Source organism: Amia ocellicauda, chromosome 10 (genome assembly GCF_036373705.1).
Source record: "Amia ocellicauda isolate fAmiCal2 chromosome 10, fAmiCal2.hap1, whole genome shotgun sequence".
Lineage (NCBI taxonomy): Eukaryota > Metazoa > Chordata > Actinopteri > Amiiformes > Amiidae > Amia > Amia ocellicauda.
In genome coordinates this window covers 36745484-36758579 of record NC_089859.1, presented here as the reverse complement: position 1 = coordinate 36758579, position 13096 = coordinate 36745484, and the positions used below count along the sequence as shown (strand labels likewise).

Genomic DNA, 13096 nt, shown 5'->3' with positions numbered 1-13096 from the left:
AACTGTAGCATATTTGCACTCCACGGAAGTGAGTGTTCTAGATGCAAAGGTCACCGTGTATTGGGTGCCATCAGGGTGAAGCTGGGTTAGCACGGCACCTAATTCCATGATCAGAAGCGTCTGTGGACACAAGTGACGGTAGGGATGGGTCAAATTGAGGAAGGGCAGCACTACTGACAAGGAGTGTTTTGACTTTTTTTAAAAGCTTTGCGGTGCCTCAAATGTCCATTTAAAGTCCATATCTTGTCTAATGCATGCTCACATTGGTTCTGACTCAGTTGCAAAGTAAGGGACGAATTTCAAGTAACAGGAGAGTAAACGCAAAAACAAATGCAGTGCAGCAGAATCTGTAGGTGCAGGGGCATTGAGCACCATCTGCAGAATTGACATGATCGAGAAACGGGTAACTTAAACGATTGAAGCAACACTTGTCTTCACTAAGGAGTTGACCTGCCTCTTTTAGGGATTGGAGAACTAATTTCAGATTCCGGTCATGTTCAGTAGCATCCGCACCATAAATTATGTCGTCCAGGTCATTTTGCACACCTGATAGCCCGTGTAGAATCATTGCCATCATTTTCTGAAATGCGGTGGGTACTGAGGGCAAGCCATATGGAACACAGCAGTTCACTACAAGGTCTATGTCCTGAACAGGGGCATCTGAAAGCTTAAATGTCACAGTGCACATTATTTTATCCATCATGCAAGCAGGCTCTTCTTTTGGACATCTTGGAAAGATGTCAATTTTGGGAGCGTGCCTTATTGTTGGAGCGCACAGCAAGGATACATACTCATTGTAGCCTCATTCAATTTTGGATAAATATATTTAAGCTAAAACTTTTTTCCCCTGACCATGGAGGCTGCCGAAGCCTAGCTCCCTGCCCAATTTAACCCCTGGATGTAGGTACATTTGCATTAAAAATGTAGTTACCCTTAAGCCTAAGATGATTTTTCTGTTTTTATTAATTACATGGTGATTGTTGAAACAACTGAAAATCTGTAAATAATAACTCAAACCCTTCAACAAGAGGAGTTGCAATTAAAAATAAATAATGCAATTGATAATCTATACATTAGATGAACTAAATGCATATTATTCCCAAGATGCTGAATATAACATTATGTTTTATGGAAAAAGGTGTGAGCCAAGAAGAGTTATATGCACAATTTAAGAACCCTTTAAAATGCAAAAATGAGACAACTAGTACAGTATAAAATTGACTGAACAACATTTATTTGTATTCAAAAGACATACAAAAAATATTGTTTTGCACAACTAGTCAGCACTGAATGGTAGGTAGCATTAGAGGTACCACCCCAGTAACACATATTAAAAATTACATACACACACATACAAGTAAGTAACAAATCATATAAAAATTGTCACTTTTCTACACATGTTTTATGTGAATCAGCTATTGGCAGTAGACCCAGGCTCTGGTGATTGCAAGAATTCATAGGGATCATGGACCATTTCAGGTTGGTCTCCCACAGCCAGATGAACTGGACTCCCTGTTTTTTTTTTTTTTTTTTAAAGAGAGAATGGGAGGAACAAAAAAACAAGAAGTGTTAAATAGTTTGCATTCATAAATCAGACAAGATAAATAGGTCATACCTAGATTATTATAACAAACGTTATATATTAATCTCTATAAATAATGTTTAAATGCAAAGTATTAATGTTAAGCACTGTGGTAATTTTCAATAATATGTACATTGTTGTATATTATTAACTTTAAAATGTAATTTAACCTTTGGTCTGTCTTTTTCTTATTATTTTGTGTTGAATTTAAGAATTGAATTATAGCAGGTGTGGAGACTTAATGAAAACACAGAACAGCATTGAGTATAAATACATTATTAACTCTTAAGTTTTTAAGAGCCAATAAATTTACTATTTGAATACTAAACCACACTTCAGATGTCCCTTAAATAAAACATTTGATTTGTATTATCCCCATTACTCACATAAAAGTTGTCATGTCAGCAGGTACTGGACCAGATTAAATTTTAAATATGTATATTATATCGAAAATATACACTTAAATTGATACATTTATTTTTATTTTTATTCTGAACAAGAGCCCTAACACCCACCTGCCAGCATACATGTGGACTACTCCACACTTTAACAGCAAACTGTTGTGCAGTATAAATGGTAAATAATCAAATGTCTCTAAAAACATCTGCTGTTTGGTAACTGTTTGATAAATGCACAGAAGACCCCAAAAAAACTTGAATGTAAGCTATGCAAGAGAAAACTGGTATATCGTGGTGTAACAACCAATCTCGGGGATCATTTGACCAACATACTGAACACTGGGGTGTATTCATCAAGGGTTTTACACCAATTCGCAATTTTCGACACTGTACTGAATAAAATACAAATTAAGTTAACACGCAAACGTCACCACGCATACAATAAATTATGAGTAAGGTGCTCTTTTACTGGAAGGTTAACATGTTTCACGAAAATAAAATAAAATAAAATACCTGCACAATAAACTCTGCTTGTAAAAACAAATAAAGTCAAATTATTTATTCAAATCTATACACTAGTAGCTAATGTGACGTCAGTGGTAAATTATGCAAATTAGCACAAACGAAGCTTCAAACCTTCCTTTGGTAATGTGTTACAAACCATAAAGGTAGCAATTGACCCTTCGGGACAGCCCTACATCTTTGTAGTATTTTTTACAATAGAGTGATGCAATACGTAGGTGCACTGTATAAGTTGACAAAACAAAAAATAACAAAACATAGTGTTTTACTCCGTTGTGTTAAACATCTTTCAATTGATTTCCATGTTTGTTCTGTGCTTACTTGTTTTATTTGAGCCTTTACCTAGATGGTGCTGTTCCCGCTCAGATGTGTTAGACAGGGAGCTGAGGTTGGAGGAGGGCCTGGAGCACACCCGGTCGTTTTGAGCCTCATGGAGGTCCTGCAGCAGCTTGGTTGTCTCATCAAAATGCAGGTGTCCATCGTCATGGTCCGGTTCCTTCTTCACTGTCTTAACTGAGAAAACGCAGTCCACAACAAAAGTTGAATAGTGCGTTTTAAAGGGCTTCTAACAATCCTAATTTTTGCACCTGAGATGGGTAACCTACCAATGTAACCAGGGAATAAAATTGACACGACATGCGTGACAGTTGACAGGTCTGCTGTTATTATGCCATTTCTATACGTCTTCTAATAATGTATTTTTACATAAATATTTATTTTTAGTTGTTGTGTTAGATATCAATTGCATCGATTACAATGTATTCATTTATGTTGAAACTATTTGCGATAGAGACATGCATGTTTTGCTGCGTAGCGGAGATTCTGCTGAAGAGAAACGTGGTTTGTTTACATTGCGTCTTTGCTGGTGTGCATGATATTGACCAATGGAAAGGACGTTACTGCCTGTCATCATTCCTAGAGATTATATATTTTTACCTAACCACAGATCGTGACTATGAATATCTAGCCAATCTAATGAAATCCTTTAAATGACGTACAAAAACCCAGAGAAGGGAGTAGCACTGAAGAGGAAGAGGAGTATGAAGAGCAATAATGTGTAACCATATAACACCCCTTCTCATGTTAGTGCGTTTATACAGATCCCCATTAGCTGCCATGTTATTGCATATGTGATTGATTAATTTGAAAAAGATGATCCCGCACACTGTCTCTACTAGCAAGTGTTATAATTCAATAGAATGCAATGTTTTGATCAAAGGCATATCACTTGCAAGTAGAAACTGTGTGGGAGCATGTTTTTTCTATCCAGATCCTTTTCCCTCATACACACCTGTCTAGTCTATACAGGTGTGCAATTAGCTTTTGTTATGGTGATTGATTAATTACCTGAATAAATGCCACGTTTTAACATGTTCACCATACATTTACACACCCTCATGAATTTTTTGTGATGTTTGCCTTTGGCTGGTAAAAATAGCAAGTGGCTGGTAAGTTTTTTCCTTCTACCAGACATAGTGGCTAGTGGCCTAAAAAGTTAATTTTATCCCCTGAATGTAATACAATGGCTGCTGGTGCTGGATCTCTCCATCCAGTTCTCTCAACTCTCTATGCAAATCATAAGAGGGATGGGACAAGTGTTCTAAGTCAGATTACTATAACACTGTCTCTCACAGGAGCTGTCACGACTGAAAACCGCAGTTCTTTAGCTTTCGAATGAGACCAGATATGGCCATTTCCATATGCAGTGCTTGGCTACAGGCTGTGAAAGAAATGCGTATTTTTTTCGGTGACTCCCCAGAGGGTTGAAGGGGGCTACATTCCATGCCCTATTACGCAAACACTGTTTGTCTCATTGGCACAAATACCTTTAATTTTGTAAAGGGTAGACCTGTACACTTTACAATGATACCAAATATGGGCATATCCGTGAAATCTAGACTGTGCAGAGACTGAGGCAATGTGCTGGCTGGGATGTGTCACTACAACAGTTCCTGTCTGTGATGAGGCAAAGATTATCATGTGTCTGTAATGACTAAAGTGACTATATTCAAAATATGGATATCAAAAAATGAAAATGGATGGTTATATTTTAAGAATATACTACTTGAGGCTCAGGAGAAATTTGTACCAAAACTTAGCAAATTGAGGACCAAAAAACACTGGCCAAAATGGTTTAATAGAAGTATGCAAAAAATATCAAGAGAAAGAAAATGTTGTATAGTGCATACAAAAGTGACAGAGACTACAGAAACTACAAAGGATATGTTGAACTGCAAAGAGATCTTAAGAAAGGGATCAGGAAAGCAAAGGGGGGAAATATAAATAAACATAGCTCTTGGAGCTAAAACTAATGCAAAAAGTTATTTTCAATACTACAAAAGCAAGAGGTCAATAAAGGAGGAAGTGAAACAGATAAAGGGCAAAAATGGAAGTAACTTGGAAAACGAACAAGATGTGGCAAATGCTCTAAATGAGTATTTCACAGAGATTTTTATGATATAAAAAATGGATAACATGCCACATGTTAACAATCTGTCTAGTCAAACCCTAAGAGAGATCAGGATAAATGAGGAGGAGGTACTAAAGGGACAAGCAGAATTAAAACTAACAAATCACCTGGGCCAGATGGTATATTTCCAACAGTACTTAAAGAAATTAGGTAAATTTCTAACTAAAATGATGATTTGCCAACTGACTGGAAGACGGCAAAATGTTATACCTATCAACAAGAAAGGGGACAGAGCCAAGAAAGGGTTCTTGCACCAAGTCAAATTCAATGCTTTTTAAGACCTCAACAAATATAATTTAAGACCCAAACAATGTCTAAATAATGAAAAGATGACGCGCAGCCAGACGTTAACATCTGTAGCTAGCTAACATAATGTAAATGTAAAACTTGTATTAATGGCAGAGTCTCTCATTGTCTAATACTAAGTTAACCCTCAGAGGACTGAGCCAATTTTTCCAGTTTTTACCACTTTTACATTCTACCTGATAAACAATATGCATTTGCTTATAAACCACAAAGTGTTTTATATCTATTTCTTCAGAACAACCTCTGATAAATGCATTTTCCATGTATAATGTACTTATAAGACAGTATTTGAGTGAACAATGTGCAATAAAAACAAAGAAATATAATTAATTGTATTATTATTATTGAGTTCACACCCCGCACAGTAATAGCGAACAGTTTTGGCTCTTCAAAGCCTTAGGTATTGAAATATGCATTGTATTTCAATAAACTATATACATAACACTGAAATAATGCACCTTTTTTGCAAACTGACCCAGAAGAACATTGAGATTCTATTTTCCCTGAGTTATTCAGGTCCCTCAGACATGCCACTGAGCAAAGCTGGGCCTCTCCAGGAAGTGGCAGAGGGGCACCTGGCATGCCAGGGAGTCTTGTTATATATTCTGCTGACCTCACAATCTTGATCAGCTCTTGTTTTCCACTGCTGGAAAAAAGAAATCTAATTACTTTATTGCACATTTTCCACTTATATATAATATAATATATACTGTATTATAAGTACATAATACATGCATAGCTGAAGCTGTTCTGAATCCATAGATACCACATATATAGCAGTAGCATATATAATAGGTGAGATATGAGCTGAAATGCATAAGCCCCTCTCTCGCTCTCACTCTGCCGACTTTCCCCTCTTCCCCCCCTCTCTGGCACTGCTCGGTCTGTAACCCGACACTTATCTGCTGATCTGTTCCACTGCCTAAGACAGGGTTTTTTGGATTGGCTAGTATAGGCAGATCTCCATGGCACATGACACACACAGTGACATTGGGCAATTCCATCCCCATGTGCTGCATTGCACATTGAATTTCTAAAACCAGGAAGAACGCACATAGTCCTTTTCAGCAGAATCTCAGCTACGCAGCTAAAAAACTGCATGTCTTTATTTCAAATTGTTTCTCAGATAATTAATACTTTGTAATTGATGCCCGAATTTTGGGGCGGATCCGCCCAAGTCGTCCTTTAATCAAACAAAGACTGTAGTAGCTCCACGTGCAATGCTTTGAGAAGCGCCCTTACAATCCATAGTTAAGACATTTCTTAAAACTCACATTTTTAAAAAAAGCTTTTAAGGATCTCTCTTAGTTGCAAGTTTTTTTTTTTTTTTAATACTCTCAAGTTGCTAATGCTGTGTTGCCTGTTTGATCTTGTCTGTTTTGACTGGGTATGAGAAAAGCTCGTTATAAATACAATTGATTATTGGCTAATTATTATTATTATATCATTTTTGTAGTTGAGGAATTAAAGAAACACACACCAGTGCAAGAAACTGGAAAGGTTGTGTACTTAGTGAGGTTTTAATGGATCCAACATGCCCTGTCCTTGACGGACAACTTTTTGGAAGACGGACAACAAATGAAGTGTCGGATCCAGTAGCAACGATAAGCACACTGACATTAACATGCATTGGGAAATGTAGTGAACAACTAAGTTTATTTAACTAATAAACTCATTAGCAATATAGCACAGTATAGTTTTCTGAAAGGATTAGGATTATCATTGTGTCATTAGCGCGGTAGATGTTCAAATTGCCGCACCAGAGACTGACGAGCCGGTTTAAGTCAATAGGAGACTCCTTAGTCACTGTCCGCGCTGCTTAATAAACGGATCAAACAATCAGATCAGTGTAGCCCGATCTTGATCTGCTTCGTACAACGCCTTTTTATGATCCGGATCCAGTGAATCCAGACTCGATCCTGTTTTCTGATCCTGTTAGTACAACCAGCCCCAGATGTTTGGAATTCTGTTTCCCCATTTTTACTTGTATATAGTTATTGCAGTTTTTGGTAGTCTAATATAGATGACTGTAATTTTTGTACTGGAGGTCACATTTGAGTTTCTCTTTTCACACATGTTCATAAGACTTTTAAATTTCATTGTTCAGTGTCAAACACTTTTTTATTTCTGTACTAAATTTGGGGGGGGGGGGGGCAAACACAATTATTTATGTTATTTTCTGAATCTCCAGTTTGTGCTGAGTAATTCCACATAATATACGTGCCTTTAACCCTTGTAGCTACAGAGTTATGAGTAAATATAAGTCAACAGTAAAATCAGGTGAAAATCGGGGGAGGGGGGCTAAGAAAAGATTTAGGCTGTGTTCTTACCTATATTATTTAACACTGACATATCCAGAGACATGTCAGAGTAGGACTTCATAAAATCCAGAACAGACGTGTTTTCTCCTGGCATACCAGCTACGTCTCCAACCTTAAATAAAATACATGAATAAAAAATAGTTTTAAATGATTAGTCTATATGGTTTGTTTTAAAAAGGAAATATTTAAGGATGGCTTTTTAACAATAAAATAATAGTAATTAAAAAATACACTTAATAGAAAGTTCCATTTCACCAGTAAATCTGAAAAAATAATGCTGCTTTTTATTCAATTCATGAGAAATACACACACAAAATGTAATAATTGTACTCCCAAGTTTTCAGGGTTCCAAAGCTTGCATTACCAATTACTTAAGTTTTAGCCACTTGGCACATCTATATGAATGCATATGCCCCAGGCCATATACAAATACAGTAAGGGAAAAAAGTATTTGATCCCCTGCTGATTTTGTACTTTTGCCCACTGACAAAGAAATTATCAGTCTATAATTTTAATGGTAGATGTATTTTAAGAATAACAACAAAAAAATCAAGGAAAACGCATTTCAAATAAGTTATACATTGATTTGCATGTTAATGAGGGAAATAAGGATTTGATCCCCTATCAATCAGCAAGATTTCTGGCTCCCAGGTGTCTTTTATACAGGTAACGAGCTGAGATTAGGAGCACTCTCTTAAAGGGAGTGCTCCTAATCTCAGCTCGTTACCTGTATAAAAGACACCTGTCCACAGAAGCAATCAATCAATCAGATTCCAAACTCTCCACCATGGCCAAGACCAAAGAGCTGTCCAAGGATGTCAGGGACAAGATTGTAGACCTACACAAGGCTGGAATGGGCTACAAGACCATCGCCAAGCAGCTTGGTGAGAAGGTGACAACAGTTGATGTGATTATTCGTAAATGGAAGAAACACAAAATAACTGTCAGTCTCCCTCGGTCTGGGGCTCCATGCAAGATCTCACCTCGTGGAGTTTCAATGATCATGAGAACGGTGAGGAATCAGCCCAGAACTACACGGGAGGATCTTGTTAATGATCTCAAGGCAGCTGGGACCATAGTCACCAAGAAAACAATTGGTAACACACTACGCCGTGAAGGACTGAAATCCTGCAGCGCCCGCAAGGTCCCCCTGCTCAAGAAAGCACGTGTACAGGCCCGTCTGAAGTTTGCCATTGAACATCTGAATGATTCAGAGGAGAACTGGGTGAAAGTGTTGTGGTCAGATGAGACCAAAATTGAGCTCTTTGGCATCAACTCAACTCGCCGTGTTTGGAGGAGAAGGAATGACCCCAAGAACACCATCCCCACCGTCAAACATGGAGGTGGAAACATTATGCTTTGGGGGTGTTTTTCTGCTAAGGGGACAGGACAACTGCACCTCATCAAAGGGACGATGGACGGGGCCATGTACTGTCAAATCTTGGGTGAGAACCTCCTTCCCTCAGCCAGGGCATTGAAAATGGGTCGTGGATGGGTATTCCAGCATGACAATGACCCAAAACACACAGCCAAGACAACAAAGGAGTGGCTCAAGAAGAAGCACATTAAGGTCCTGGAGTGGCCTAGCCAGTCTCCAGACCTTAATCCCTTAGAAAATCTGTGGAGGGAGCTGAAGGTTCGAGTTGCCAAACGTCAGCCTCGAAACCTTAATGACTTGGAGAGGATCTGCAAAGAGGAGTGGGACAAAATCCCTCCTGAGATGTGTGCAAACCTGGTGGCCAACTACGTCTGACCTCTGTGATTGCCAAGAAGGGTTTTTCCACCAAGTACTAAGTCGAAGGGGTCAAATACTTATTTCCCTCATTAACATGCAAATCAATTTATAACTTTTTTGAAATGCGTTTTTCTGGATTTTTTTTGTTGTTATTCTGTCTCTCACTGTTAAAATACACCTAACATTAAAATTATAGACTGATCATTTCTTTGTCAGTGGGCAAACGTACAAAATCAGCAGGGGATCAAATACTTTTTTCCCTCACTGTACTTATGAAGTTGGTGTACAGTAGAGATTCAACACCAGGTTTTCAGTACCAACTTGGCTCAGCCCCCTTGATTTGCACTGAACATAAACTTCATGTTAACAGTGATTCCAACATATTTAAGTAACCATATAGCTAACTGAAAGTGACTAATAGGATTTACTTTAATTATCACATAATATGCATTTGGAATGCTATTCATAGGAAAATACAATAAACAATAATGTGGCTTATCTGAAAATGTTGAGTTGCAATTTAGCCTTCTACCACCTGGAGGTGCCACAAAGTGTAACAAAATTCATTAATATAGATACTTTATCATGAATAAAATCTATTTAAAGGTATTTTCATTCAATTTAATGAGGGTGTAAATTATGAAGAAAAAAAAGGAAAGAAAAAAAAGCTCAATGCTGTATAATCATTATGTACACTGATCAGCCATAACATTATGACTACCTGCCGAATATTGTGTAGGTCCCCCTTTTGCTGCCAAAACAGCCCTGACCCATCGTGGCATGGACTCCACTAGACCTCTGAAGGTGTGCTGTGGTATCTGGCACCAACATGTTAGCAGCAGATACTTTAAGTCCTATAAGTTGCGAGGTGGGGCCTCCATGGATCGGACTTGTTTGTCATCCCACAGATGCTCGATTGGATTGAGATCTGGGGAATTTGGAGGCCAAGTCAACACCTTGAACTCATGATTCATCAGACCAGGCCACCTTCTTCCATTGCTCCGTGGTCCAGTTCTGATACTCATGTGCCCACTTTCGGCAGTGGACAGGGGTCAGCATGGGCACCCTGACTGGTCTGCAGCTATGCAGCCCCATACGCAACAAACTGCGATCCACTGTGTGTTCTGACACCATTCTGTCAGAACCAGCATTCACTTTTTCAGCAATTTGAGCTACAGTAGCTCGTCTGTTGGATCGGACCACACAGGCCAGCCTTTGCTCCCCACATGCATCAATGAGCCTTGGCCGCCCATGACCCTGTTGCCGGTTCACTGCTTTTTACTTCCTTGGACCACTATTGATAGGTACTGACCACTGCAGGCTGGGAACACCCCACAAGAGCTGCAGTTTTGGAGATGCTCTGACCTAGTCGTCTAGCCATCACAATTTAGACCTTGTCAAAGTCGCTCAGATCCTTACACTTGCCCATTTTTCCTGCTTTAACTTTGAGGACAAAATGTTCACTTGCGGCCTAATATATCCCACCCACTGACAGGTGCCATGATAACGAGATTATCAGTGTTATTCACTTCACCTGTCAGTGGTCATAATGTTTTGGCTGATTGGTGTATATTCATACCTGAATATCACACAGATTGGACTTGGTATCATCTGGAGGTTTAATTGCGATATTTCGTTTCTACAAAAAAAAAAAGAAAACAACATGTTAAAGAGTTTGTGTACAAATGTTATCTCCATTAACATAATTAAGAACATTAACATGACCAAAAAAAAAAATATATATACTAAAAAATAAGCAATCTTGAGAAAATCCCTGAGAAAGTATAAAAAAAGTGGGAAATGTTAACATTTCAAACATACTAAACAAGCGTTCAGGACATACCTGTCGGATTTGGAAGATGGCTTTTGAGTGATCACCTCCAGTCATCTGATCTAATAGACCGTCCACAATTTTCTTAGTTAAGCTCCCGCAGCCTTTAACAAATTCTTGTAGGCTAAGAAGAGCATAACAAAAACTCAAATATTACACAGAGGATCCTGAGCTCAAAAATGAGCCCTAAAACCTACAAATGTCTTGTTAAAATCTGGGTCATTAGACTTTGCCAGATTAAAATGTCATTAATTAACCAAGACTGTGATTCTCCAAGGGGGCAGAGCACAACTGGCCACTTGTCAACAAGACCAGGATTGACCAGGATTTCTTCAGCTTGCCACACAATAAGGACTTCTGTGACTGACCAGGTGGTCTTGAGCTTGCATCAATCACAGGTCAATCAGTTTTATGTCTGTTGCCTTAGGTTTACGGTTTATGCCATTTATAATGCTGAAAACAGCAGATACCCTGACAGTGCACTTTTATCTCCAAAACATAGACTATTGCATTATAGTGATTTGTATGTTATTCACTATCTTATAAGTAATGTCTTTGATAAAGACATTTTTATGTTTTGTACATCATAGTTATACATTATTCAGCCTGTGTTTGTTTTTATTTTAAAAACATATTTGTAAAATACAAGTAGTTGCACCTAACTATGGCTCTAGGACAGGGGTGTCAAACTCAATTTTACCACGGGCCATATGATCATTTCAAGTTTCATTCGAGGACCGCATACATTTTTGCTCATCCCTATTCATAATTCGTAACACACTACATTTAAATTAATTAGTTAGAATTATACTTAATCTTTAACATTTACGATTATTCAGAACACACATCTGACCTAATCGTTGCTCTGAGCAGGTTCATTTGTTGAGGAGACCTGACACCGTTTTCATGAAACTAGCTTGGCAATATCCGGTGTAATGCCTTGTGCTGAATCGATCTTCAGTATGGAGTGTAGATGTCATTCAGTCGTGGTGTCTGGGGGGATTTGTTAAGCTTCGTCAGTGAAACGGCTGTCTGCATAGGTACGTGCTTCCAAACATCGAGAGGACTTGTGCAGTGTAAGGAAAAATGCAATTGCTGAAGCTGGGCAAATTCCACAATGATAAAACAGTTTAAAGTCGACTCCCCAAATGTTCTTGGGTATTGTCCTAATTCACAGAAGGTAAACGCAGATGGCTGAGCAAAGGTGGGGTCCCTGGTATCAATAGGAACAGAAGGAACAGTTTGCTTACCAGTCTTGTATCAATAGCATATCAAAAGCTATTGATAAGGACAAGTAAGGAGACAGTCTGTCTCTGTTGGGAGGAGTGATATAATCATCTCCAAGAAAAGGTATGGGTGAGGGGAACGGGTGAGCCGTTACCCTGGAATGTGGGAGAGCGGGGTGAGGGCTCCATTGTCACTTGATATGCTAATAGGCAGCTGCCATTGGATACTCTGGTGGGTGGGGTGGTCACTCTGGAAGGTGGAGTTGGACAGGGGTTCAACTCATAAAAGCTGACTTGTCCATAAAGTCTTTGTATTAGTTTCGCCTTGCTGTACCCGGTATACTTGTATACTGTGATCTATATTCTGGACTCTTAATAAATCACATTGAACCTGAACTGTCTTAGTTCCAGTCACTTGTACAGGAGGGTCCATTTTCCTACAGCAGTATGCAGGTGGGTCTGTGGTAACGTCGCTGGTAATAAGGGCTAAAACTCTGCGGTGCCAACGGAACTGAACTTGCAATTCCATCTGGATGTCCTCTGGAGCATTGTTCACATCAACACCAAACAGGATGCAGAAAAGCTGGAAACTGAATTGCAGTTTGTTAAAATCCGAGAAGCGGCACTAAAATTATTTACACAACAAGTTCAGTTTTGCAGCGAATCCAGCGCTGGGAATAATGACGTTTGAGAGAGAGTTAGAGA

General features: G+C 38.7%; 1 protein-coding gene across 11 annotated transcripts in view; it reads right to left on the bottom strand.

Moving 5' to 3' along the window:
• Positions 1-1212: 1212 nt before the first annotated feature.
• The window catches only part of brd9 (bromodomain containing 9), a 48239-nt gene continuing 36355 nt past the window's right edge, over positions 1213-13096 (bottom strand). For 5 of the 11 annotated variants that reach the window (XM_066716028.1, XM_066716037.1, XM_066716033.1 and 2 more), the window contains 5 exons: positions 11178-11289; positions 10914-10973; positions 7609-7711; positions 2845-3015; positions 1213-1512 (listed from right to left, as the gene is read on the bottom strand). In XM_066716028.1, coding sequence (XP_066572125.1) covers positions 1412-1512; positions 2845-3015; positions 7609-7711; positions 10914-10973; positions 11178-11289 — 547 coding nt within the window. In that variant the 3' untranslated portion in view covers positions 1213-1411. Of the gene's footprint in view, positions 1513-2823; positions 3016-7608; positions 7712-10913; positions 10974-11177; positions 11290-13096 lie in introns of all 11 variants that reach the window. The other 6 variants (XM_066716027.1, XM_066716032.1, XM_066716030.1 and 3 more) reach the window with 2 other exon arrangements.